We start from the raw sequence: 27089 nt of genomic DNA, 5'->3' as shown, positions 1-27089 counted from the left end.
GAAATGGCAACTCACTCCAGTATTCTTGCTGAAAGAATCCCGTGGACAGAGGAGCCTGGTGGGCTGCTGTCCATGGGGTCACACAGAGTTGGGCATGACTGAAGTACATGCATGCATTGGAGAAGGAAATGGAAGCCCACTCCAGTATTCTTGCCTGGAGAATCCCAGGGACAGAGGAGCCTGGTGGGCTGCTGTCTATGGGGTCACACAGAGTTGGACAGGACTGAAGCGACTTAGCAGCAGCAGCAGCAGCAGCCCACTAAACAGAATGGGTTGTTTTTGAAAATCTTAACACTGATGTATATTTCATGAAGAAACAGCATATCTGTGGGCAGAATGAAGCTTTTTGGTCATTTGCAGTGGGTAGCTGGAACAACACATGTGCGCCAGAACATCATCAATGACACTATCAACAAAAATGGAAAGGGAAACAAGATGTTTAGAACAAACTGTTTGTGTAGAGACAGTACCCTAAAAGTTTTTGATCCCTCTCAGATCAACTTTCAATGATTGCATCCTTGTGATCCTGGCTAGACTGGTTTTCCCTTCTTTAACAGGCCTAGGAACTGAAGGTCTACCTGCCTTGCATTTACAAGTATTCCTATTGTGAAAAGACTGCAGAATTCACTCAATGCTGCTCACTCTGTTCCTAGAGAACACACAGACTTGGGCACAGAGGAAGTTGGCAGAACTTTCACACAGTCTCACGTCCCCCATTGTCCAGTCTTTGGGATGCTGAGCACTGGAGGGAAAGAAGTGTGGCTGAAGATAACCAAGAGAATGGCACAGGCTGCTTCACAGGGTCTCTGAGCCACTGTGGGTACAGAGCTAGTGGTCTAAGGCTGATAATATGCTTGGAACATTCTCATAGTTTTCTGCAGCATCTTCAAGGTCACTATCTCCAATGCTGGCTTGCCCTGCAGAGTCATCTGGATATGCCCTCTTCACATCTGAATAGATGACTGTGGGCTCCTAGTGGGAAAGGGAAAAGTACAAATAGTTAGTACCAAAATGTAAGTACGGAAGAGCAGAGGGGAAAGAAAGCCAGGAAATGTGACTCACTTTCTCTTCCTGATGTTTCCTTGGTGAGTTTGCTGTTGAATTGGAAGAGGAAAGAAAAGTATTAAATTGTGGGTAACATACTGTAACTTACAACATACTCACAAAGCATTCTAAACCAATTTTTCCTCTGCTGACTCATTTCCTAACTGTCTCCTCTGATGAATTCTTTCAAGCCCTCACAGACCAAGTATTCTATCCTCACACACACACAATAAAGCCTTTCCTCTGCCCTTAAAATGTCCATAATGTCTTTCCTGAATATATCTTTCTTTCTCCACTGCTCATCACAACTATAGTAGAGAAGCCCTGCTATTTCCACCTCCCCATCTCTATTCAGTGCCTCTATGGCTTCCAACAACACAAGAGATGACTCTACACATGGACATCACCAGATGGTCATTATGGAAATCAGATTAATTATATTCTTTGCAGTTGAAGATGGAGAAGCACTATATGGTCTTCAAAAATAAGACCTGGTGATGGCTGTGGCTCATATCATCAGCTGCTTATTGCAAAATTCAGGCTCAAATTAAAGGAAGTAGGGAAAACCACTAGGCCATTCATGTTTGACCTAAATCAAATCTCTGTGATTACACAGTGAAGGTGATGAACAGATTCAAGGGACTAAATCTGGTAGACAAAGTGCCTGAAAAACTATGGATGGAGGTTCATAACACTGTACAGGAGGCAGTGACCAAAACCATACCCAAGAAAAAGAAATGCATGAGGCAAGGTGGTTGTCTGAGGAGGCCTTACAAATAGCTGAGGAAAAAAGGAGAAATGAAAGGAAAGGATATAAAGAAACAAAAGCAGATATACTCAACTGAATGCAGAGTTTCAGAGAATAGAAAGGAGAGATAAGGAAGCCTTCTAAAGTGAACAATGCAAAGAAATAGAGGGAAACAAGAGAATGGGGAAGACTAGCAATCTCTTTAAGAAAATTGGAGATACCAAAGGAACATTTCATGCAAAGACAGGCACAATAAAGGACAAAAATGGCAAGGACTTAACAGAAGCAGAAGAGATTAAGAAGAGGAGGCACTACACAGAATACACAGAAGAACTGTACGAAAAAGCTCTTAATACCCCCAGATAACCATGATGGTATGGTCACTCACCTAGAGCCAGACATTCTGGAGTGCAAAGTCAAGTGGGCCTTAGGAAAGATTGCTACAAACAAAGCTAGTGGAGGTGATGGAATTCCAGCTGAGCTATTTCAAATCCTAAAAGATGATGCTGTTAAAGTGCTGCACTCAATATGCCAGCAAATTTGGAAAACTCAGCAGTGGCCACAGGACTGGAAAAGGTGAGTTTTCATTCCAATGTCAAAGAAAGACAATGCCAAAGAATGTTCAAATTACTATACAATTGCACTCACTTCATATGCTAGCAAGACTTTGCTCAAAATCCTTCAAGCTAGGCTTCAGCAGTAAGTGAACCAAGAAGTTCCATATGTACAAGCTGGATTTAGAAAAGGCAGAGGAACCAAAGGTCAAATTGCCAACATATGCTAGATCATAGAAAAAGCAATGAAATTCCAAAAAAAAAAACTACTTCTGTTTTATAGACTATGCTAAAGCCTTTGACTGTGTGGATCACAACAAACTGTGGAATATTCTTAAAGAGATGGGAATACCAGACCACATTACCTGCCTCCTGAGAGACCTGTATGCAGGACAAGAAGCACCAGTTAGAACTGGACATGGAACAGTGGACTGGTTCAAAGTTGGAAAAGGAATACATGAAGTTTGCATATTGTCAGTCTGCTTATTTAATTTACATGCAGAATACATCATACAAAATGCTGGGCTGGATGACTCACAAGCTGGAATCAAGATTGCTGGGAGAAATATCAATAATCTCAGATATGCAGGTGATACCACTTAGTGGTAGAAAGTGAAGAGGAACTAAAAGCCTCTTGATGAAGGTGAAAGAGGAGAGTGAAAAAGCTGGCTTACAACTCAACATTAAAAAACTGAAGCTCATGGAATCTGGTCCCATCACTTCATGCCAAATAGAAAGAGGAAAAGTGGAAGCAGTGACAGATTTCATTTTCTTGGGCTCCAAAATCACTGGGGATGGTGACTGCAGCTATGAAATTAAAAGATGCTTGCTCCCTGGAAGAAAAGCTGTGATGAACCTAGATAAGTGTATTAAAAAGCAAAGACATCACTTTGCCAACAAAGGTCCATTTAGTCAAAGCTATGGGTTTTTTGTTTTTTTTTTTTTTAGTAGTCATGTATAGATGTGAGAGTTAGACCATAAAGCAATTCTTCTTTGGACACTGAAGAATTGATGCTTTCAAACTGTAGTACTGGAGAAGACTCTTGAGAGTCCTTGAACAGCAAGGAGATCAAATCAGTCAATCCTAAAGGAAATCAGTCCTGAATATTTATTGGAAGGACTGATGCTGAAGATCAAGCTGCAAAACTTTGGCTACCTGATGAGAAGAGCTGACTCATTGGAAAAGACCGCAATGCTGGGAGAGATTGAGGACAGAGGAGAAGGGGGCATCCAAGGATGAGATGGTTGGATGGCATCACCAACTCAATGGCCATGAGTTTGAGCAAACTCAGGGAAATAGTGAAGGGCAGGGAAATCTGGTCTGCCTCAGTCCATGGGGTCACAAAGAGTCGGACACAGCTTAACAACTAAGCAACAACAACAATGTCTATATTGGTCTTTTGGGAGAAGGAAGTAAATATGATTCACTTCACTGCACAGAGAAATTGGAGGAGGCTTCTCCAATGGCAGCTTAGGATTCTAAGACCACAAAGAAAATTCCCAGTAAGCCAAAGATTTGCAGCATTAACACAGAAAATTCAATGTGTATATTTCTCCTATCCTCCCAAGAGACTATTTGGATTTCTTTCATTTACTTAATCACCCAGTAAGCATTTAATGAATAATGACCTACTATTAAGCATTAGTAATCTATAAGAAGGCAAAATTGACACAAACTCAGTGCATATGATCATGAATCTTACCATTAAGGAGAAAAATAGAGATGAAAACAAATTCAACAAGTATTAATAGCACCAAGATAAAAATGCATATTAAACTATTGTGCTGCCCCAAAGAGTAATCAGTTCCTCTCAGGTTTGGAGGTAGGGAAGGCTGATAGGAATCATTGTGAGTTTCGCAGTGATAACTGAATTATGCCTTGAAATGTGACTAAGAGTTATAGGTCAACTAGAGGCAAGAACATTACAAGACAGATAAGAAGCACAAAATAGCTCGTTTGATCAAGGAAATGTTGAGAGTCTAACATGGCTAAAGCAAGGACAGAAGGCAGAGCTTAGAGGAAGGACAAAAGCATGCAGGGAGGCAAAGGTTGTGCTTTAAAGTGAAGAATCATTGAGGGCAGTTAATCTAGACAATGATGTGATCAACTGCGCATCTCAGAGGGATCATGCCGGAAACAGATTGTTAGAAGGTTGGAAAGTTAAAGTCACTCAGTCGTGTCCGACTCTTTGCAGCCCCATGAACTATGAAATTCTCCAGGCCAGAATACTGTAGTGGGTAGCCTTTTCCTTCTCCAGGGGATCTTCCCAACCCAGGAACCCAGGAATCAAACCCAAGGTTGGAAGGAGAACAATATTGGAAATAAAGAGACCAGTTAAAAGAATTACAATTGTTTGCTCATTAGATAATAAAAGGCTTAATTTAGTTATTATGTGCATTCATTCACTAAAAGAAAATATTTGAGGGGGCCTATAGTTTTCTAAGCATAACACTAGATGCTATTGACATATTAGCAAAGAAATACAGTATCTGTCCTTAAAGAATTTATGGGGTAATGATGGCGGTGTACACAAGTAAGAAGGAATAGATTTGATTATAGGATTTATGATATAAGAAGAGTAGTTAATGCCTTTCATATTGGATTCATATTTGAGATGACTCTTTGATCAAAACTCGCTTGCTGGATCTGATAAAACACTGCCACCTTACCTCTACTTATTTCAAGTTTGTCTTACCTGAAGGTTCTGTATGTTGGGTGCTCCAGATCTCGGAATAAACCAGGTCGCTATCTCTAGGATTCACTGTGAAAGAATAGATTACAGATGACTGTAGTCAAGACCTCACACTACAGACTCTTCTTCCAGTCACCAAGTTTATAATCACCTTCTATTCCTGACATAGGGCCAGAAATGACATTTTAAAATTGAATGTGACTGAACTATGGACTATTGCTCAATCTCTTTCCCCTCCCTGATTCAGTCCTGGAGCTCTCTGTCCCTTAGGAAGTCCTCACCATTGTCGTACACTGGCTGCAGTTGCACTGGGTCCGGTGGCTCTTGGGGATTTGTGTTGGAGGTTCTGGAAGGTTCCTGAAACTCCCTGGGACTGCAAATGTGATGAGAGGATGAGAGAAAAAAAGAGAAATGTATTTGTGGATTATATAGAATTTCAGGAAAATCAATATGCAGGAAGAGACCAGCATGGTTATGTAAAATATCATGACTGCTTACTCTAAAAGTCTGCATGGCTCTTTTGAGAAAATGTCAGAAGTATGATGCAAGATATAGCCAGGGCAACATGACAGAGAAGACCAGCTGAGGCAAGGTCAGAGGGCAAAGACTACACAGATCAAGATCCCTTTGATAGAGTAAGCACTTGTGTTTACCTATTTTTAAAATTATTTTCAAAAGTTGAAATGCTTCAGCATCAATTAACAGAGGCTTCTACATTCCCTCAGAAATTGGCCTTTGTCTTTTTTTAAGTTCCCTTTCAGTTTTCTACCTCATATTATAATGATCTACCTTTCCTGTAAAATACTATGAAAGCTCTTCAGGAAAAGTATTTTTTTCCAATTTCATTTCATTCCACAGTTAACATTGTGAGTTGAACATGGCCAGCATTCAATCATAGTCTTTTGAATAAGTATATGAGTGGGAAAATGAACAATAAGGGAATAAATAAATATAGCCTTAAGAAACATGATGTCATTAAGTGGTCAGTTCTCTGCTGCAGCACACTTAAGGAAGAAGACAAATTAAGATGGATGGATAGTAAATAACATTGATTCCATATATAAGTAAGTATTTTGTTGTTCAGTTGCTCAGTCATGTCTGACTCTTTGCAACCCCATGGACTGCAGCATGCCAGGCTTCTCTGCCCTTCACCATCTACTAGAATTTGTTCAAACTCATGTCTATTGAGTTGGTGGTGGCATCCAATCATCTCATCCTCTGTTGTCCCCTTTTTCTCCTGCCTTCAGTCTTTCCCAGCATCAGGTCTTTTCTAATGAGTCAGCTCTTCACATCAGGTGGCCAAAATATTGGAGCTTCAGCTTCAGCACCAGTCCTTCCAATGAATGTTTAGGGTTGGTCTCCTTTAGGATTGACTGGTTGGATCTCCTTGCAGTCCAAGGGACTCTCAAGAGTCTTCTCCAACACCACGGTTCAAAAGCATCAATTCTTTGGCACTTAGTCTTCTTTATAGTCCAAGTATAAGTATGCTCATTCACAACTATGATTGAAAGTAGCCTTCCTAACCACATTTCAGTTCAGTTCAGTCGCTCAGTCATGTCTGACTCCTTGCAATCTCATGGACTGCAGCACGCCAGGCCTCCCTGTCCAGCACCAACTCCCGGGTTTACCCAAACTCATGTCCATTGAGTTGGTGATGCCATCCAACCATCTCATCCTCTGTCATCCCCTTCTCCTCCTGTCTTCAATCTTTCCCAGCATCAGGGTCTTTTCCAAGACCCTTTTCTAACAACACTTTATTGGACAATAAGGTGTCTATCTTATTGATATATATTACAATGTGTGTGTGTCGATCCTGTTCTGATTTCTCCCTCCCCAACAAGCATTTGAAAATTTTAATAGGAAATCCAGCAAAAATACTTTTAAGTGCACATAGTCTCATGTTCTATCCTGGAAACATAAATAAAATGAAAAGGTTTGCAGCACCAGAAGCAGAAACCTTACCTAGGTGTCCCAGTGGTGGAAGGTCTTTCTGAAAAACAGCAAAGGAACATTGATGATAAGTGATCTGTGTGGACAATGTGCTATATGTTAAAATGTCCTTTCCCAGAAATCAAATTCATTCTAGATTTCAGCTATGGCCAGTCTTTGAGAACATCTGGCTCCACCCCTTTGGTCATGTTATAGAGAAGGAAGGTGGGATCTGAAGAGATGTTTGCACGGAATCACAATTATTCTCAGTCATTCAATCAATAGAATGAGTTTGTAACTGAGTGGCAGAACAGTTTGTAACTGAGTGGCAGAAGAGAGACAACTTAATGTTTAAGTCTAGGCCAAGTGCTACCCCTCTTCCCACTTCTCTATTCTGACTGCAGCCCCATGAGGGGGTGACTGTGGCCTACAGAGGGGTTAAAATTAATACTGAATTGTAACACAAGTGTGGTTCAATGGGACTACAAGACTCTTGTAGTCAGACCTTCCTTTGTCTATGACCTTGCAAGTCCGTTCAACAGCATTTGGTGTGTATTGTTTTCTCCACATCGCTTCTTTCCTTCCTTTTCACCTAATTCCAATTTATCCTTCCTCCTCCAGAGCTTCTCCTGATGCACATAGAACCCTGCTATATTAAAATTACCATATTGCATTGTAATTATCAATTTCTGTGTTTGCCTCTAACACTGCTTCATGAAAGGGTGTGTTACTTGAGGGTATAAAACTAATCTTAATTATTTTTGTATTTCCTGTGCTTAGAAGTTTGAAAATATTTAATAAAGATTTGTTAAACAACTGAACAAATTAAACTATATACAAGGACTAAAAAACAACAGTTGACAATTACCTGAAATGAAGTGAAGTGAAGTGAAGTCGCTCTGTTGTGTCTAACTCTTTGTGACCCCACAGACTGTAGCCTGCCAGATTTCTTCATCCATGGGATTTCCCAGACAAGAATACTGGAGTGGGTTGCCACTTCCTTCTCCAGGGGATCTTCCTGACCCAGGGACCAAACCCATGTCTCCTGTGTCTCCTACACTGGCAGGTGGATTCTTTATCACTGAGCCACCTTTACATACCACAAAAAATGACTGATTCATGCCTTCAAATCCTGTCTTTTGGGAACCAGGTGTCCTGACTTAAAGTAAAGGTGTGTAAGTGTGATTCTGGCCGGTATCTCTCTCCTCTGGAATTGTAACCTCATCAATCAACAACCAATATTCTTACTTGTAGACAGGTTGTCTAAGTTCAGGGTGCATCTGAGAGTCAGACTATCTCTTCATTTGCCTGAAGGAAAACAGACCCAAGACGTGGCTATTTATAATATAAGCTAATATTCACTGAAGATATTTTGGGCAGGCAGTGTGCTAAGCAGTTTACACAGATTGTCTCATAAGGCCTATAATGGTGATACTATTATCATGACCGTCACAGAACTAAGAAGACTGGGGTTTGGAGGACGTTACATTACCAGAATGCTAATCCAAGCAGTTATAGAGCTAATAAATATACCACTCCTTTTGGTAACTTGGAGGAAACAATCAGGCTTAAGAAGCAGAATTCTTCATTTTTAGAGGAATTTGGAAGGCCTGAGCTCTTCCCTGAGAAGACTGATCAACAATGAGATGGAAGATTTTGCTTGGAGGGAAGTACAGTAGGTAAGATTTTGAGTTGTGATAGGCAGAGACCCTCTGATTTGTAGCCTGTCAGAATTTCTTAGTCATGTTTGACCTTTAAAACAACAATTTCCCCTAAATCTGGAGGACGGCACCTCCTGGGCCTCTGACCTCATGGACCACATAAAACAATGACTGGTAGTCTTTCCTTCTCTTGTGTTATTTGGTGTTGTACTGACAGCAGTCTGTTTTTGTTTTTTAGTATTATAAACTGCAATACTGAGGTTCTCATGTCTGCATGTCTAGTATATTATTGATTAATAAATGAAATCCAGACAGGCAATGATATAGAAAAGTAACTTTTTAAAGTAGGAAGTAGAACCAACATTTTACAAGTCACCAAGATGTAATGGGGGTTTATAGCTCAATTGGTAAAGAATCCAGGAGATCCAGTTCGATTCCCAGGTTGGAAACATCCCCTGGAGAAGGTATAGGCTACCCACTCCAGTATTCTTGGGCTTCTCTTGTGGCTCAGCTGGTAAAAAATCCGTTTGCAATGCAGGAGACCTGGGTTCAATCCCTGGGTTGGGAAGATCCCCCGGAGAAGGGAAAGGCTACCCACTCCAGTATTCTGGCCTGGAGAATTCCATGGACTGTATGGGGTCTCGAAAGAGTCAGACATGACTGAGTGACTTAAAAAAAAAAAAAAAAAAAAAAAAGGATGTAAAGGAGAAAATACGGACTTAAGGGCTAGGGAGACCTCAGTTATGCCCTAACTCTGACTCTTACTAGATATACATGAGTCTGGAAAGGTTGCTAACTTCCCAAATTCTTCATTTCTTCATCTTCAATATGGTTATAACAATAGTGGTTGAATTGAAGTCAAATGTATACAAAACTGGACACATTAAAAAATCGCATATAATAGATTCCAAATGAATGGTAGATGTTATGATGAGTACTATCAGGGTTAGACTCTTTGCATTGGTCATAGCAAATGCCCTCTTCCAACAACCCAGAGAAGATTCTACACATGGACATCACCAAATGGCCAATACCGAAATCAGATTGATTATATTCTTTGCAGCTGAAGATGGAGAAGCTTTATACAATCATCAAAAACAACACTGGGAGTTGACAGTGGCTCAGATAAACAACTCCTTATTGCAAAACTCAGACTTAAATTGAAGAAAGTAGGGAAAACCACTAGACCATTCAGGTATGACCTAAAACAAATCCCTTATAATTATACAGTGGGAATGACAAATAGATTTAAGGGATTAGATCTGATAGATGGGGTGCCTGAAGAACTATGGACATGGAGGTTTGAGATATGGTACAGGAGGCAGGGATCAAGACCATCCCCAAGAAAAAGACATGCAAAAAGGCAAAATGGTTGTCTGAGGAGGCCTTAAAAACAGCTGAGAAAAGAAGAGAAGTGAAAGGTAAAGGAGAAAAGGAAAGATATACCCATTTGAAAGCAGAGTTCCAAAGAATAGCAAGAAGAGATAAGAAAGCCTTCCTCAGTGATCAATGCAAAGAAATAGAGAAAAACAATAGAATTGGAAGACTAGAGATCTCTTCAAGAAAATTAGAGATAACAAGGGAACATTTCATGTAAAGACAGGCTCAATAAAGGACAGAAATTGTATGGACCTAACAGAAGCAGAAGATATGAAGAAGACCTGGCAAGAACACAGAAGGACTATACAAAAAAAGATTTTAATGATCCAGATAACCATGATGGTATGATCACTGGACTAGATCCAGACATCCTGGAATGTGAAGTCAAGTGGGCCTTAGGAAGCATCACTATAAACAAAGCTAGTGGAGGTGATGAAATTCCAGTTGAGCTACTTCAAATCCTAAAAGATGATGCTGTAAAAGTGCTGCACTCAATATGCAAATTTGGAAAACTCAGCAGTGGCCACAGGACAGGAAAAGGTCAGTTTTCATTCCAACCCCAGAGAAAGGCAATGTCAAAGAATGTTCAAACTACCACACAATTGCACTCATCACATGCTAGCAATGTAATGCTCAAAATTCTCCAAGCCAGGCTTCAACAGTATGTGAACCGTGAACTTCCAGATATTCAAGCTGGATTTAGAAAAAGCAGGGGAACCAGAGATCAAATTGCCAACATCTGTTGGATCATCAAAAAAGCAAGAGAGTTCCAGAAAAACATCTATTTCTGCTTTATTGACTATGCCAAAGCCTTTGACTGAGTGGATCACAACAAACTGTGGAAAGTTCTGAAAGAGGTGGGAATACCAGACCATCTTACCTATCTCCTCAGAAGTCTGTATGCAGGTCAAGAAGCAACAGTTAGAACTGGACATGGAACAACAGATTTGTTCCAAATTGGGAAAAGAGTGTGTTGAGGCTGTATATTGTCACCCTGCTTATTTAACTTATATGCAAATTACATCATGTGAAATGCCAAGCTGGATGAAGCACAAGCTGGAATCAAGATTGCCAGGAGAAACAGCAAAAACCTCAGATATGCAGATGACACCACCCTTATGGCAGAAAGAGCCTCCTGATGAAAGTGACAGAGAGTGAAAAAGTTGGCTTAAAGCTTAACATTCAGACAACTAAGATCATGGCATCTGGTCCCATCATTTCATGTTAAATAGATGGGGAAACAGTGGAAAGAGTGAGAGGCTTTATTTTGGGGGGTTCCAAAATCACTGTAGATGGTGACTGCAGCCATGAAATTAAAAGACGCTTGCTCCTTGGAAGAAAAGCTATGACGTAGACATCATATTAAAAAGCAGACATTACTAGGACAAAGGTCCATCTAGTCAAAGCTATGGTTTTTCCAGTAGTCATGTATGGATGTGAGAGTTGAACTATAAAGAAAGTTGAACATTGAACAATTGATGCTTTTCAATTGTGGTGTTAGAGAAGACTTTTGAGAGGCCCTTTGGACTGCAAGGAGATCCAATCAGTCCATCCTAAAGAAAATCAGTTCTGCAGACTTTTGAACTCTGTGGGAGAAGGTGAGGGTGGGATGTTTCAAAAGAATAGCATGTATATTATCTATGGTGAAACAGATCACTAGCCCAGGTGAGATGCAGGAGACAAGTGCTCAGGCCTGGTGCACTGGGAGGACCCAGAGGAGTCGGGTGGAGAGGGAGGTGGGAGGGGGGATCGGGGTGGGGAATACGTGTAACTCTATGGCTGATTCGTGTCAATGTATGACAAAACCCACTGAAATGTTGGGAAGTAATTGGCCTCCAACTAATAAAATAAAATTAAAAAAAAATAAAATAAAATGAAAATCAGTTCTGAATATTCACTGCAAGTACTGATGCTGAAACTGAAACTCCAATACTTTGGCCAACTGATGCAGAGAACTGACTCATTTGAAAAGACCCTGGTGCTGGGAAAGATTGAGGGCAGGAGGAGAAGGGGACGACAGAAGATGAGATGGTTGGATGGCATCACTGACTCAATGGGCATGAGTTTGAGTAAGCTCTGGAGTTGGTGATGGACAGGAAGGCCTGGCATACTGCAGTTCATGTGGTCGCAGAGTTGGACATGACTGAGCAACTGAACTGAACTGATCAGGGTTAGTGCTGCACAAAAATTGCATACGTAATATTTTTTGAAAAAATATTAGGTGGTTGTAAATATCAGTCACAAAATGATGTGAAATGGTGCCATTTTTCATACAAAGAAGCAGAAAGATAAAAGACCATTGATTGACCTGAGAGTAGAAGTAAGAAGACATGCTTAACCACCATCATTAAGATGTTTTCCATTAAATTGAGATCCAGTTATTTGTTTATTTGCTTGATTTTCAGTATAAGCCCTAAAAAAAAGGAAAACAGAATCATTTGGCCTGATAGAAAAGGAGAGTTCGTGTTATACCACAGAGAAAGATAGAAAGTCAAGGATTAGTAATTCCAAATATAAAGTCTTGAAACCTTATAAGCACCCAAAGCACTGAATAAAACAGCCCATACATCCCAAGATTTCTGATCCACGAAAAGCATTCAGAGAGAAAAATTAAAGCAGTCACATAAGAACAAAGTCAAGGATGATGGCAGATTCCCTGTCAGAAGCCATGCACACAGGAAGACAGTACAGCAACATCTTTTACATATTGAAAGAAAAAAAATTTATTTTTCAACTTAGGATTCTATGCCAGTATAACTATTTCTCATAAATGAATGCAAAACAAAGACTTTTATAGTCATACAGAAGCTGAGATAATCATTACTAGCAGACACATCCTACAAGAAATCTTTTAAGCAGAAAAGAAATGATATCAGATGAAAATATAGATACACACAAAAGAATGAAGAACACTGAAGTGTTAGCTGTGTGAGTAAATGTATAATATTTTTTAATTATATGTAAGTTTCTTTTAAAAATAACTGATTGCTTACAAAAGTAATAACAATGTACCAGCGAAAGGGGCAATGGAGTACACATTGATAATATTCTTATGCTAGACACGCAGTGATGCACTGTCACCTGTAAGCAGACTGATAGTTAGATATGTATACCATATACCTTAAAATAACCACTAAAATAACAAAACAGAGAGTTATATAGCTAATAAACCAACAAAGGAAGCAAAATTGAATCACAAAAATACCCAAGAGGGTAGACAAAAAAAGGAAATGGAAAACAAAGAACAGATGAGACAAGCAGAGAGCAAATAGGAAAATAATAGACATAGGAACCTAGTTGTATCAACAACCATATTAATGCAAATGGTCAAAGTTCTTAAAGTTAGAAAGTAGAAAGAGACTGCCATATTAGATAAAAAGCAGAATTAACTATATGATATCTATAAAAATATGCTTTAAATATAGAAGCACAAATAAGTTAAAATTTTAAAGAGTGGAAAAAGAAATATCAAGCTAATGTTAATTATATGCATACGTGCTCAGTTGTGTCCAACTCTTTGTCACCTCACAGACTGTAACCCTCCAGGCTCCTCTGTTCATGGGCTTCTCCAGGCAACAGTACTGGAGCAAGCTGCCATTCCCTCCTCCAGGGGACCTTCCCAACCCAGGGATCGAGCCCACGTCTCTTGTGTCCCCTACTTTGGCAGGCAGATTCTTTACCACTGAGCCACCTGGGAAGCCCAGCATTGATTATGTAAGTTTTATTCCTGGTAGTATAATTTACTTCAAAATATTATTTGATATAAATATATTAATATAGGCTCCTCTTTCCGTGGGATTCTCTAGGCCAGAATATTGGAGTGGGTAGCCATTCCTTTCTCCAGGGAGGTCTTCCCAACCCAGGGATCAAACCTGGGTCTCCTGCATTACAGGCATATTCTTTACTATCTGAGCCACCAGAGAAGCCCTATAGCTAATACAATATTAATTAATTTTTTGTTAATATCAAATAGTGTTTCGGGGTTAAATGATACCACCAGGAATAAAAAGGTCATAAGGTCATAAAGTCATAAAGGATAATGTGATAATTTTGCCAAAAACACATAACAGTGATAAATATTTGTGTACCTAATAATAGAGTTTCAAAATACATGAAGTAAATCTGATAGAATTGCAAGAAAAAATGAAAAAGCCCACAATTATTGTTGAAGATTTTAATATCCTTCTCTCAATAATCAATAAAGTAAGAGAAAAATCAGTACAGATATCAAAGACTTCAGCAACACTATCAATCAAATTCACCAACAAACTCATACTACAAGAAATGTTAAAAAGAAATCCTTTAGGCAGAGAGAAAATGATACCATGTGGATGTGTATATATATATATACAAAGAGGAATGAAGGATTCTGGAGGTCATAACTAAATGGGTATTACCTTGACATTCAGCCAGAAAAAGAAATGATAAGAAATAAAGCTACCAAACCATTATCCCTTATGAACATAGGTGCAAATATTCTTAACAAAATTTTAGCAAATCAAATTCAAAAATTAACCAAGGAAGGTTAACCCTAGAAATGCAAAGTTGTTTCAACATTTAACATTCAAAATCCAAAATCTGTATCAGTAGACTAGAAAATAAAATCATATGATTTTCTCAACCTAGAAAAAGCATTTGTCATTGTTCTATAAAAACTGCCTGTAAATTACAATTTGTAGGGATTTCTTCAGCCTAATAAACTATAGCTACAAGAAATCCACAGCTAAGATTATCATATGTAAACAGTGTAAGTTCAAATACTTGCCCCTCCCTAAGCTCAAGAACAAGACAAAGATGCCTGTTCTCTTAACACTTCTGTTCAACATTTTGCAGGAGGTTCTAGGCAGTACACTAAAGAAAAAGAAAACAGGAATCAAGATTGGAAAGGAAGGCATAAAATTATCTTTATTCATAGGTGACTTGGTCATCTATGTAGAAAATCTGATGAAATCGACAAAACTAATACTACAACTAGTAAGTGTGCTTAGCAAAGTTGTAGGATATGAGACAAATATAGAAAAATCAATTGAATTTCTATATACTAGCAACAAGGGGTTTCCTTGATGGCTCAGAAGTTAAACAATCTGCCTTCAATGTGGGAGACCCACTCAATCCCTGGGTTGGGAAGATACCCCGGAGAAGGAACTGGTAATCCATTCCAGTATTCTTGCCTGGAGGATCCCACAAACAGAGGAGCCCGGCGGGCTAGAGTCCATAGAGTCACAAAGAGTTGGACATGGCTGAGCAACTAACACACACATAGTAGCAACAAATAATCAGAAACTGAAATTTTAATTTCATTCTCAGAGTTTCTTAATTTTATCTAAATATCACTGTATTTAAATGGTATTTAAATATATACGAGTTTATGGATTGCACCTATGGCTATTGTTTATTTCTGTTGTTTTTACAAATGAAGAACTTTCTCTTTCATTTTTTTTATTTTCAGTAAGCTTTGGACTGAGGTTGGAACAGTAAATATTTAACTTTCTAATTTTTAAATGGAAACAAAACTCTACTCTCTGATTTAAAATTCAAATGAAACACAAGGAATAACAGCTTCATTAAGAAATTTGTTCTGCCTTTTTATCTCTGCCAATCTGTGTGATCAGTACTTGGAAAAGATCAACCTTTGTAGGATACACTACACAAGTCGAAATAATAATAGCAATGGCAAAATCACAACATCAAAGAGTAAGATATAGCCACTTACCTGAATTCCTTTGGGTCCTGAAATGATGCACCAGAGCAGCAGTAGCAGCAAGGCCAAGGATGCTCAGTAGCCCTGCAGTGACTCCCTCAGTGATAAGGGTTGTTTTGTTACTAGGTGGTCCTAAGTGAAGAGACCTGTACTTGAGTTCAGTGCCAAATATATTTCATCTAGACAAAAACTACGTAGGTGGGGGAGTAGCTATATATTAGGACAGGTTTTTGCCAGGTTCTGATTTCTCAATTGGAATCATTTCCAGTATAATTTGTATTTTTAAAATAATAACACAGGGAGAATGATTGCCAGAATCTAACATTAAAATTTATTTCTTTTCCCTCCCCTGTCCCTACAAAATCAGTACCAATCTCCAGAAGCCCCAAGCCTTGGTTTCATGTAAATAACTCTTTGACATTGGGAGGATTTGTACAGTCTATTGGAGAAATATTTTGTTGACTAAATGTAACCTGTAGCCCAGGTACCGCCAACCTACCTATGATGCTGAGTATCACCATCTCACTGTGCTGTACCCCTAGGCCATTGTCAGCCCCACAGGAGAAGTTTCCAGAATGCTCTGCCATCAGAGTGAGGTTGAAGGATGCTCCTCCTCCAAAGGGGGCCTCTCTGCTCCCCAGCGTGACATTCTTGTAATAAAACCAGTACAGGATTGGGGGAGAGCCTCTTTGGGCCTCACAGCGAAGCTCTAACACATCTCCCACCACAGCCTGGGTCCCAGCAGGATCGAAGGTGAAGACAGGATGGGACACTGGAACTGAAAAAGGCAGCACAGCTTATGAGCAGTCTTGGTTAAGTAAGTACAAAATAATTTAATAAAGGAAATAGTTCAGTTCCAGCATAGTTCAGTACTAGGAGCATGGACTTGGAATTCAGGAAAACCTGAACTTAAATCCCATCTCTGCTCTTTATTAATGGCAGAGAAAGGATTTAAACTCAACTTCCTTGGTGACTCAGATGGTAAAGAATCTGCCAGCAGTGCAGGAGACCCAGGTTCAATCCCTGGGTCTGGAGAAGGGAATGGCTATCCACTCCAGTATTCTTACCTGGAGAATTCCATGGACAGAGGAACCTGGCGGGCTACAGTCCATGGGGTCACAAAGGGTCGGACACAGCTGAGTGAATAACACTTTCACTGCCCTTTATTAGCCCTGTGATCTTAATGTTTTAAAACATTTTACTTTCTCCAAGTCTCAGTGTATTCCTTTGTAAAGTGGAGGTAATAGTAAGAATCATGTACGTAAAGTGCTCAATAAATACTAGCTACTGTTGCTGATAGGAATAATTACTAGAAGCAAGGTTTGTTGCTCCATATTATTAATTTCTGAGACTTAACTTTAAACCTAGACATCCACACCCATTTGAAGTATCCTCTACTCAGTTACCTTGCTTTATTTTTCTACTTAGCATTAGCACTAACATCTATCAATCTGTTTTCTATGTATCTATTTATCATTGTTATATATCTGATTCCCCCAATAGAATGTAAGCTTCATAAGAATGAGGACTTAACTCTTTGTTCATTTTTGTATTTCCAACTGCTAGAATTTTGCCTTGGCATGTAATAGTTTATCAATAATTGGTGAATAAGTGGATAAGTAAATTAATCTATATTTGGCCCCAAAATATCCAGATACAGAAATAGCAACAAAGATTTCCATTTTAATTTGTGATTATATAAATAGGGAAGCCAGGAAAAACAGAAAATCATTATGTTTTAAATTAATATATGGAATTATTCATCAATAATTAATTAACATGAAATGTGAACTGTAGGATTGCTGATTCCATTAAGTTGTGAGGAAACCCAGGTAAACCAGGCTGTGTGCAGTGCTTTAGATATAAATGGTGCGCTTCATTGGCAAGAGAAGTTTGGCAAGGATCTAGAGCTTAGCTTTGCATCTGAGATAGGGTAAAGGAGAGGGGTAATGGAGACAATCAGTTGAATGGGGATAATTCAACTCAAAAATGCACCATCTGCTGGCTATAAGGCAGATGGCACCAGTGGTCTCATTTGGGTAGAAATGCCAAGTCATGCTTTTGTAAAATTCAAACAGATGGCTTGAGTTTTGCCCTTCTGTATATCCTTTACAATATCCAATGACTTGGGCCAAATGCTAAGGGTCTCAGGGGTAAGTCTTTATATGTTTGTGCACCTCAGTTTGCCTTTTCACCCATATCACCACTTCATGTATTTTTATTCAATTTTTATTGCTGTAAAATATACATACATACCTTAAAATATTCCACCATAAACTTTTTAAGTGAATAGTGAAGTGGTATAAATACTTTCATAACATTGTGAAACCAACACCATCATCAATTTCCATAACTTTTTCTTGTAACACCAAAATTACATACCCATTAAACAATAAGTCCCTATGCTCCTTCTCCTCAGCTCCTGACAAACATCAGTCTACTTTCTATTTCTATGATTTTGATTACTCTGAATATATTATATAAGTGGGATCATGTAGTATTTGTTATTTTTAACTGGCTTATTTCACTTACAATAATGACCTCAAGATTCATCCATGTTGTTGCATGTATCTGGATTTTCTTTCTTTATAAGTCTGAATAAGTTTCATGTCATGTGTATACCACATTTTGATTACCCATTTATCTTTTAATGGACACCTGGGGTGTTTCCATGTTTTAGCTATTATGAATAATGTTCTGTACATGAGTAAACAAATGTCTTTGTGAGAATATATTTTCAATTTTTTCTTTTTTGTGGGGGATGAGCAGTATTCAGAAGAACAATAGAAAGGGGATGACTAGAGATCTCTTTAAAAAAACTGGAGCTACCAAGATAATATTTCATATAAAGATAGGCACAATAAAGGACGAAAATGGCAAGGACTTAACAAAAGCAGAAGAGATTAAGAAAATGTAGCAAGAATACAAAAAAAAAAAAAACTATACAAAAAAGGTCTTAATGACCCAGATAACCATGATGGTGTGATCACTCACCTAGAGCCAGACATCCTGAACTGTGAAGTCAAGTGGATCTTAGGAAGCATCACTACAAACAAAGCTAGTGGAGGTGATAGAATTCTGGCTGAGCTATTTCAAATCTTAAAAGATGATGCTGTTAACGCACTGCACTCATTATGCCTGCAAATTTGGAAAACTCAACAGTGGCCACAGAACTGGAAAAGGTCAGTTTTCATTCCAATTCTAAAGGAAGGCAAGGCCAAAGAATGTTCAAATTGCTGTACAATTGCACTTATTTCACATGCTAGCAAGATTTTGCTCAAAATCCTTCAAGTTGGACTTCAGCAGTACATGAACCAAGAACTTCCAAATGTACAAGCTGGATTTAGAAAAGGCAGAGGAACCAGAGATCAAACTCCCAGCATACACTGGATCATACAAAAAGAAAGGGAATTTTAGAAAAAATCTCCTTCTGCTTCACTGACTATGCTAAAGTCTTTGACTGTGTGGATCACAGCAAATTGTGAAATATTCTTAATGAGATGAAATACCAGTCCACATTACCTGCTTCCTGAGAAATCTGTATGCAGGACAAGAAGCAGCAGTTAGAACTGGACATGGAATAATGGACTGCTTCAAAACTGGGAAAGGGGTACATTGAGGCTGCATATTATCACACTGCTTATTTAATTCATATGCAGAGGACATCACCTGAAGTGCTGGGCTAGATGAATCTCAAGCTGCAATCAAGATTGCTGGAAGAAATATCAACAACTTCAGATATGCAAATGATACTACTTAACTGGCAGAAAGTGAAGAGGAACTGAAGAGCCTCTTGATAAAGGTGAAAGAGGAAAGTGGAAAAGTTGGCTTAACACTTAACATTCAACAAACTAAGATCATGGCATCCAGTGCCATCACTTTATGGCAAATAGATGGGGAAAATGAGGAAACAGTGTCAGATTTCATTTTCTTGGGCTGTGAAATCACTTCAGGCAGCAATTGCAACTTTGAAATTAAAAGATGCTTACTCCTTCGACGAATAGCAATGACAAGCCTAGACAGTGTATTAAAAAGCAAAGACATCATTTTGCCAACAAAGGTCCATATAGTCAAAGCTATGGTTTTTCCAGTAGTCGTGTACAGATGTGAGAGGTGGACCATAAAGAAGGTTGAGCACCTAAGAACTGATTCTTTCAACCTGTGGTGCTGGAGAAGACTCTTGGACAGCAAGGAGATCCAACCAGTCCATCCTAAAGGAACTCAGTCCTGAATATTCATTGGAAGGACTGATGCTGAAGCTGAAGCTCCAATACTTTGGCCACCTGATTCAAAGAGCTGACTCACTGGAAAAGACCCTGATGCTGGGGAAGACTAAGGGCAAGAGGAGAAGTGGGTGACAGAGGATGAGATATTTGGGTGGCAACACTGCCACAATGAACATGGGTTTGAGCAAACTCAGGGAGATAGTGAAGGTCAGAGAAGGCTGATGTGATGCAGTCTATGGGGTCACAAAGAGTCAGACATGACTTAGAGACTGAACAACAACAACAACTCACAGGCGGAATTTCTGTGTCATATGGTAGCTCTATTTTTAATTTTCTTAGGAGCTTCCATAGCGGTCTCAATAGTGATTTCATCATTTTACATTCCCACCAAAATTACACAACATTTAGAATCAAACCCCATACCCGCCAGAGATGCTCAGAGGGCTCAAACAAAACCTTGTGTGCACCAGGACCCAGAAACCCCACAGAGACTGAGCCAGAGCTGCCTTTGAGAGTTTGAGTATCTCCTGTGGAGGCATGGGTCAGTAGTTGCCTGCTGCGGGGACAGGGACTCTGGCTGGCTGCAGCAGATCTGGGTCATGCAGCATGTGGCATAAGCCCTCTTGAAGGAGGTCACCATTAGACCCACCATAGAGCCTCTGAGCAGATGACCCACAAACTGCAGGACAATTATACCAAAGAAATTCTCACACTGTTAAGAAAGTTCTAGGACCCACAACAGATTTCCCAACCTGGAGATCTAGCAAACGGACAAAGAATCCCCAGGAAATTTGACTTTGGAGGCCAATGGGATTTCCTTTTCATCATAGGGGGACTGGAATGCAAAAGTAGGAAGTCAAGAGATACCTGGAGTAACAGGCAAGTTTGGCCTTGCAGTACAAAATGAAGCAGGGCAGAGGCTAACAGAGTTTTGCCAACAGAACGCACTGCCATAGCAAACACCCTCTTCTAACAACACTAGAGACTACTCTACTCATGGACATCACCAGATGATCAACACCGGAATCAGATTGATTATATACTTTGCAGCTGAAGATGGAGAAGGTCTATACAGTCAGCAAAAACAAGACTGGGAACTGACTGTGGCTCAGTTCATGAACTACTTGCTGCAAAATTCAGGCTTAAATTGAAGAAAGTAGGGAAAACCACTAGATCATTCATGTATGACCTAAATCAAATCCCTTATGACTATACAGTGGAAGTGAGAAATAGATTCAAGGGATTAGATCTGATAGGGTGCCTGAAGAACTATGGATGGAGGTTTGTGACATTGTACAGGGGGCAGTGATCAAGACCATCCCCAAGAAAAAGGAAAAAGACATGCAAAAAGGCAAAATGGTTGTCTGAGGAGTCCTTACAAATGGCTGAGTAAAGAAGAGAAGTGAAAGGCAAAAGAGAAAAGGAAAGATACACCCATCTGAATGTAGACTTCCAAAGAATAGCAAGGAGAGAGAAGAAAGCCTTTTTCAGTCATGAATGCAAAGAAATAGAAGAAAACAACAGAATGGGAAAGACTAGAGATCTCTTCAAGAAAATTAGAGATACCAAGAGAACATTTCATGCAAAGATGGGCTCAATAAAGGACAGAAACGGTATAGACCTAACAGAAACAGAAGATATTAAGGAGAGGTGTCCAGAATACACAGAAGAACTATACAAAAAAGATCTTCATGACCCAAATAAACATGACGATGTGATCACTCACAAGGATTACACAAGGACTCCAATTTCTCCACATCCTGGCCAATACTTGTTATTTTCTGTTTTTTTTTTTTTATTTTTATTATTATTTTTTTTTATAGTATCCATCCTAATGAGTATAGGTAGTATTTTGTTGTAGCTTTTTTTGGTTTGAATTTCCCTAATAATGAATAATGTTGGGCTTTGTGCGTGTGTGTGTGTGTGTGTGTGTGTGTGTGTACTTATAGCCATTTATATATCTTCTTTGGAGAGATGCCTATTCAAGTCCTTTACTCGTTTTTTAATGGGTTCTCCATGAACCCAGTTCTGGCCCCTACCCCTTAACCCGCAGCATCAGAGTCCACAAACTTTCCAACAAGAGGCAAGGCAGAGGTGCCAGTCTCACCCTGGCTCCCATCCTACCCTTTCTTTCTCCCTGCGTTGGTGAAACGATGACTCAGGGATCCCAGACATGAGGGAAGAGCCCTCCATCCGGCGGCACCAGGTGACAATAATGCATCACTTCCAGGGGCAAAGCGGCAATAACCCCAGAGACACAAGAAGTGATACAGGAGCCACACCTTTTGCAGAGACGTGGGAGGATGGAAAGTGACTACTCCCAAATATAATATAACCAGAGCAAGCCTAGGTGTGAGAAAAACAAAACTTATGCCATAGCACCACCTACTGGAAAACAAAAGAAAGGCCTCTAATTTCTAACACTACATCAAACACACCAGCGGAGGAAAAACTCCAGTACCATGAAGAACCACAGTAACGCTGTACCACAAAAAGAAAATGGCAATTCTCCAGAAACCAAACTTACTGTCATAAAATATTATGATCTAACTGAGAAAGAATTCAAAATGTCTTTCATGAAGAAATTCAGCAAGCTGCAAGAAAAATCAGAAAGCCAGACTAACGAACTCAGAAATAAAACTAGCAAACAGAAAAAAGTTCAGAGACATTAAAACTCTAAAAAAAGAGCCAAACAGAAACTTTGGAATTGAAGAACCCAGTAAATGTTAAGAATAATGCCTTGGAAAACTTTGGAAATAGATTAGACTGTATGAAAGAGAGAATTAGCAGGCTTGATGATAGAAATTTAGAAATGCTACAAGTATATGAGGAGAGAGAAGTAAGATAATTTAAAAATGAAGGAGTTCTCCAGAAGCTATATGACTCTTAGAAAAGGCAACATTAGAGCAAGGGGAATCCCAGGAGAATACAGGGGAAGGGGAAGTCTCTCAGTTACATTTAAACAAATAATAACTGAGAGAGTATATTTAAACAAATAATAGCTGAGAACTTCCCAAACCTGGGAAAGAAATTGGGTATACAAATTCATGAAGCTAACACCTAATTACCCCAATGCAAAAAGACCTTGCACAAGACATATTATATTAAAATTTTCAAAAGTCAATGACAAAGAAAGGATTTTTAAGGCAGCCAGGAGGAAAAAAGGATGGTACCTACATAAGAATCCCCATGAGCCTATGATCAGGTTTCTCAACAGAAACTCTACAGGACAAGAGGGAATAGAGTGACATTCTCAAGATACTGAAAAATAAAAAGTGTCACTCAAGACTATTTTTTCTAGCAAAGTTATTATTCCTATGTGAAGGAAAAACAAAGCTCTTCCCAGACAAATGAAAGCTGAGGGAATTCATCAACACTGGTTCTGCTTGTAACAAATGTTTAAAGAAGCTCTCTACTAAAAACAAAAAGGCAAAAATACACAATACTTTGAAGAAAGTTATATATAGAATCAGAAAATTGCAACTCAGAATAGGCTTTAAATACTTTATTATAGCATAAAGGTAAAAGGAGGAAGCAAAAAAAAAAAAAAAAAAAACACTATTGTTTACTTCAATTTGGTAGCAATCTCACAACATAAAAAGAGATAATTTGAGACAAAAACATAAAAAAGGAAGAGGGAAAGAACAGAACTCACATAGGTAAATTAAAATGCTATTAGCAGTGTGTTTAGCAATTGTGTCCAACTCTTTGTGACGCTATGGACTGTAGCCCACCAAGGCTCCTCTTTCCATGGGATTCTCCAGGCCAGAATACAGAAAATGGACTACTTTATCTATGAGAGGTTTTATGCAAACCTCAAGGTAGCCACATAACATAAATCTAAAGCAGAGATACAAAACAAAACAAAAAACAAAAGAGGAAATTGAGAAAAATATCATAGAAAACCACAAAACCAAGATGACATGCAAAACCTTAAGAGGAGAAAAAAAGGAGATACAGAGCAATCAGAAAATAAAAGATAAAGTGGACAGCACTAAAGTTCTCCTTTATCAATAATCACCTTAAATGTAAATGGATTGAATTCACCAATCAAAAGACATAGAGTGGCTAGACAGAGTAATAGAAGATGATACTCCATGTATATGGCAACCAAAATAAAGTAGGTGTAGTCATACTCATATTAAATGAAATAGGCCTCAAACCAAGAAAGGTAACAAAGGACAAAAATGGATATTATGTAATGGTAAAGGGGACAATTCATCAAGAAGAAAAAACAGTGATAAACACATATGTAGCTAACATAGCAGCACCCAAATATACAAAGCAATTATTAACAGACCTAAGGGGAGAATTGGAGAGCAACACAATAATAATAGGGAACTACAACACCTCACCTACATTAATGAACAGTTCATACAGACAAAAAGTCAACAAGGAGATAACAGCCTTAAAAGAAACATTAGAAGAGGGAGTCTTGATAAATTTATATGGAACACTCCATTCAAATGCAGTACAATACACATACTTAATTGTTCATGGAACTTTCTCAATGATTGACCATATATTGGAACACAAAACAAGTCTCAATGACTTTAAGATTGAAATCATATCAACCATCTTTCTTGATTACAATGGTATGAAACTGGAGATCAACCACAACAAGAAATCTGGAAAATCACAAATATGTGAAGACTAAATAACATGCTGAGGAACAACTATTGTGTCAAACAAGACAGCAAAGGAGAAATGAAAAAAAATGAAGACAAATGAAAATGAAAATATGACATAAAAAAATCTAACTTTACACATAAAGGAACTAGAAAAAGAACAAATAAAGCCCAGAGTCAGTATAAGGAAGGAAATGATACAGATTAGAAGAGAAATGACATATACACTAGAAGCAAAATACAAAAGATTGATAAAAACTAAGACCTGCTTCTTTCAAAAAAGATGGACAAAAATTGACAAACCGTTTGCTAGATTCACTAAGAAAAATGAAACAAAGCTTTGATAAATAAAATCAGAAGCAAAAGAGGAGCTATAACAATGAATGTACAAAAATACAGAGGATATAAGAATATTATGAACAGTTATATATGCTGGAATCAAGATTGCCGGGAGAAATATCAATAACTTCAGATATGCAGATGACACCACCCTTATGGCAGAAAGTAAAGAGGAACTAAAGAGCCTCTCAATGAAAGTGAAAGAGGAGAGTGGAAAAGTTGTCTTAAAGCTCAACATTCAGAAAACTAAGATCATGGCATCTGGTCCCATCACTTCATGGCAAATAGATAGGGAAAACAGTGGAAACAGTGGCTGACTTTATTTTGGGGGGCTCCAAAATCGCTGCAGATGGTGATTGCAGCCATGAAACTAAAAGATGCTTACTCCTTGGAAGGAAAGTTATGACCAACCTAGACAGCATATTAAAAAGCAGAGACATTACTTTGCCAACAAAGGTCCATCTAGTCAAGGCTATGGTTTTTCTAATGGTCATGTATGGATGTGAGAGTTGGACTGTGAAGAAAGCTGAGGGCTGAAAAATTGATGCTTTTGAACTGTGTTGTTGGAGAAGACTCTTGAGAGTCCCTTGGACTGCAAGGAGATCCAACCAGTCCATCCTAAAGAAGATCAGTCCTGGGTGATCTTTGGAAGGACTGATGTTGAAGCTGAAACTCCAGTACTTTGGCCACCTGATGCTAAGAGCTGACTCATTGGAAAAGACCCTGATGCTGGGAAGGATTGAGGGCAGGAGGAGAAGGAGACGGCAGAGGATGAGATGATGGTTGGATGGCATCACCTACTCAATGGACATGGGTTTGGGTGGACTCTAGGAGTTGGTGATGGACAGGGAGGCCTGTCGTGCTGTGGTTCATGGAATCGCAAAGAGTCGGATACGACTGAGTGACTGAACTGAACTAAACTGATATGCCAACAAATTGGGCAACCTAGAATAAACGGACAAATTCTTAGAATCATACAACCTTCCAAGACTGAACCATAAAAAGTGAAATTTGAATGAGCAATCACTGGTAAAGAGGAAAACAGTAATCAAAAACTCCCAAGAATAAAAAAGCACAGGATCAGATGACTTCTCAGGTTCAGTCAGTCAGTCAGTTCAGTCACTCTGTCGTGTTCGACTCTTTTCGACCCCATGAATCGCAGCATGCCAGGCCTCCCTGTCCATCACCAGCTCCTGGAGTTTACTCAAGCTCATGCCCATCGAATTCACAGGTTAAATTCTACCAAATAGTCAAAAATGATTTAAATCCTATTCTTCTCAAAATATTTTTTAAAAAACTGAAGAGAAAGGATTACTTCCTGACATTTTACAAAGCCAGCATTCTGATACCAAAACCAGACAAAGAAAATTATAGGCCATTATCTCACATAACATAGACACATAAAAATCCTCAACAAGTTATTAGTAAACCAAACACAACAATACTTTAAAAAGATCACACCCTATGATCAAGTGGGACTTATTCCATCCATGCAAGGATGGTTCAACATTTGCAAACCAATCAACATGAAATGCCATATTAATAAAGTGAAGAATACAAGCCATATGATCATCTCAAGAAATGTAGGAAAAATATTAGGAATGGTCTAAGTCCCTGAATGTATTGTCGGAAGAAAGAATCCCAAGACTCTCCAGTAGAGGCAGAAAAACAAGGCATCTGATGGAATGTCGCACCAGCAAGTAGCCCAAAGGAGAGAACATATTCTATTCTTGCCTGTAACTGCTGTAGACATATTCTACTCACCTGTGACACTGAGAATCACCCTGTCACTGCGCTGGGCCCCCAGGCTATTCTCAGCCTCACAGGAGTAGTTTCCAGAATGTTCCGCAGTCAGAGAAAATTTGAAGGCTGCTCTTCCGGAGGGAACTGAGCTGCTTCCAAGGGTGGCATTCTCGTGATAAAATCGGTACAAGATAGGAGGAGAGCCACTTTGGGACTCACAGTGAAGCTCCAGCACATCCCCCACCATAGCCTTCATCCCAGGAGACGTGAGGGTGAGGACAGGGCGAGATACTGGAACTGAAAGACACAAAAGAGTTGTCAGAGGACTCTGATGCTGTGCCAGACTCATAACCACACCCAAGAAGCCTGGTGGTGGTTTAGTTGCTAAGCTGTGTCTAACTCTTATGACCCCATGGACTAGCCTGCCAGGCTCCTTTATCCAT

At 39.1% G+C, this 27089-nt stretch overlaps 1 protein-coding gene and 1 long non-coding RNA gene across 2 annotated transcripts in view; both read right to left on the bottom strand.

Moving 5' to 3' along the window:
- Positions 1–690: 690 nt before the first annotated feature.
- Positions 691–5109, bottom strand: LOC136143967 (uncharacterized). The gene is made up of 3 exons (XR_010658457.1): positions 5043–5109; positions 1063–1094; positions 691–972 (listed from the first exon to the last, which is right to left on the bottom strand). It is a non-coding gene; the product is annotated as an uncharacterized lncRNA (long non-coding RNA).
- A 207-nt stretch (positions 5110–5316) lies between these two features.
- LOC136174936 (Fc receptor-like protein 3) overlaps positions 5317–27089 on the bottom strand; it is a 38242-nt gene continuing 16469 nt past the window's right edge. Inside the window, 6 exon segments of the mRNA XM_065945234.1 lie at positions 5317–5351; positions 5354–5412; positions 7002–7029; positions 15723–15842; positions 16210–16488; positions 26668–26943. Of these exon segments, the coding sequence (XP_065801306.1) occupies positions 5317–5351; positions 5354–5412; positions 7002–7029; positions 15723–15842; positions 16210–16488; positions 26668–26943 (797 nt within the window).

The sequence above is a fragment of the Muntiacus reevesi genome, chromosome 1, assembly GCF_963930625.1.
Source record: "Muntiacus reevesi chromosome 1, mMunRee1.1, whole genome shotgun sequence".
Taxonomy (NCBI): Eukaryota; Metazoa; Chordata; class Mammalia; order Artiodactyla; family Cervidae; genus Muntiacus; species Muntiacus reevesi.
The sequence above is the reverse complement of the archived record's forward strand: the minus strand, read 5'-3'. Positions and strand labels throughout refer to the sequence as shown.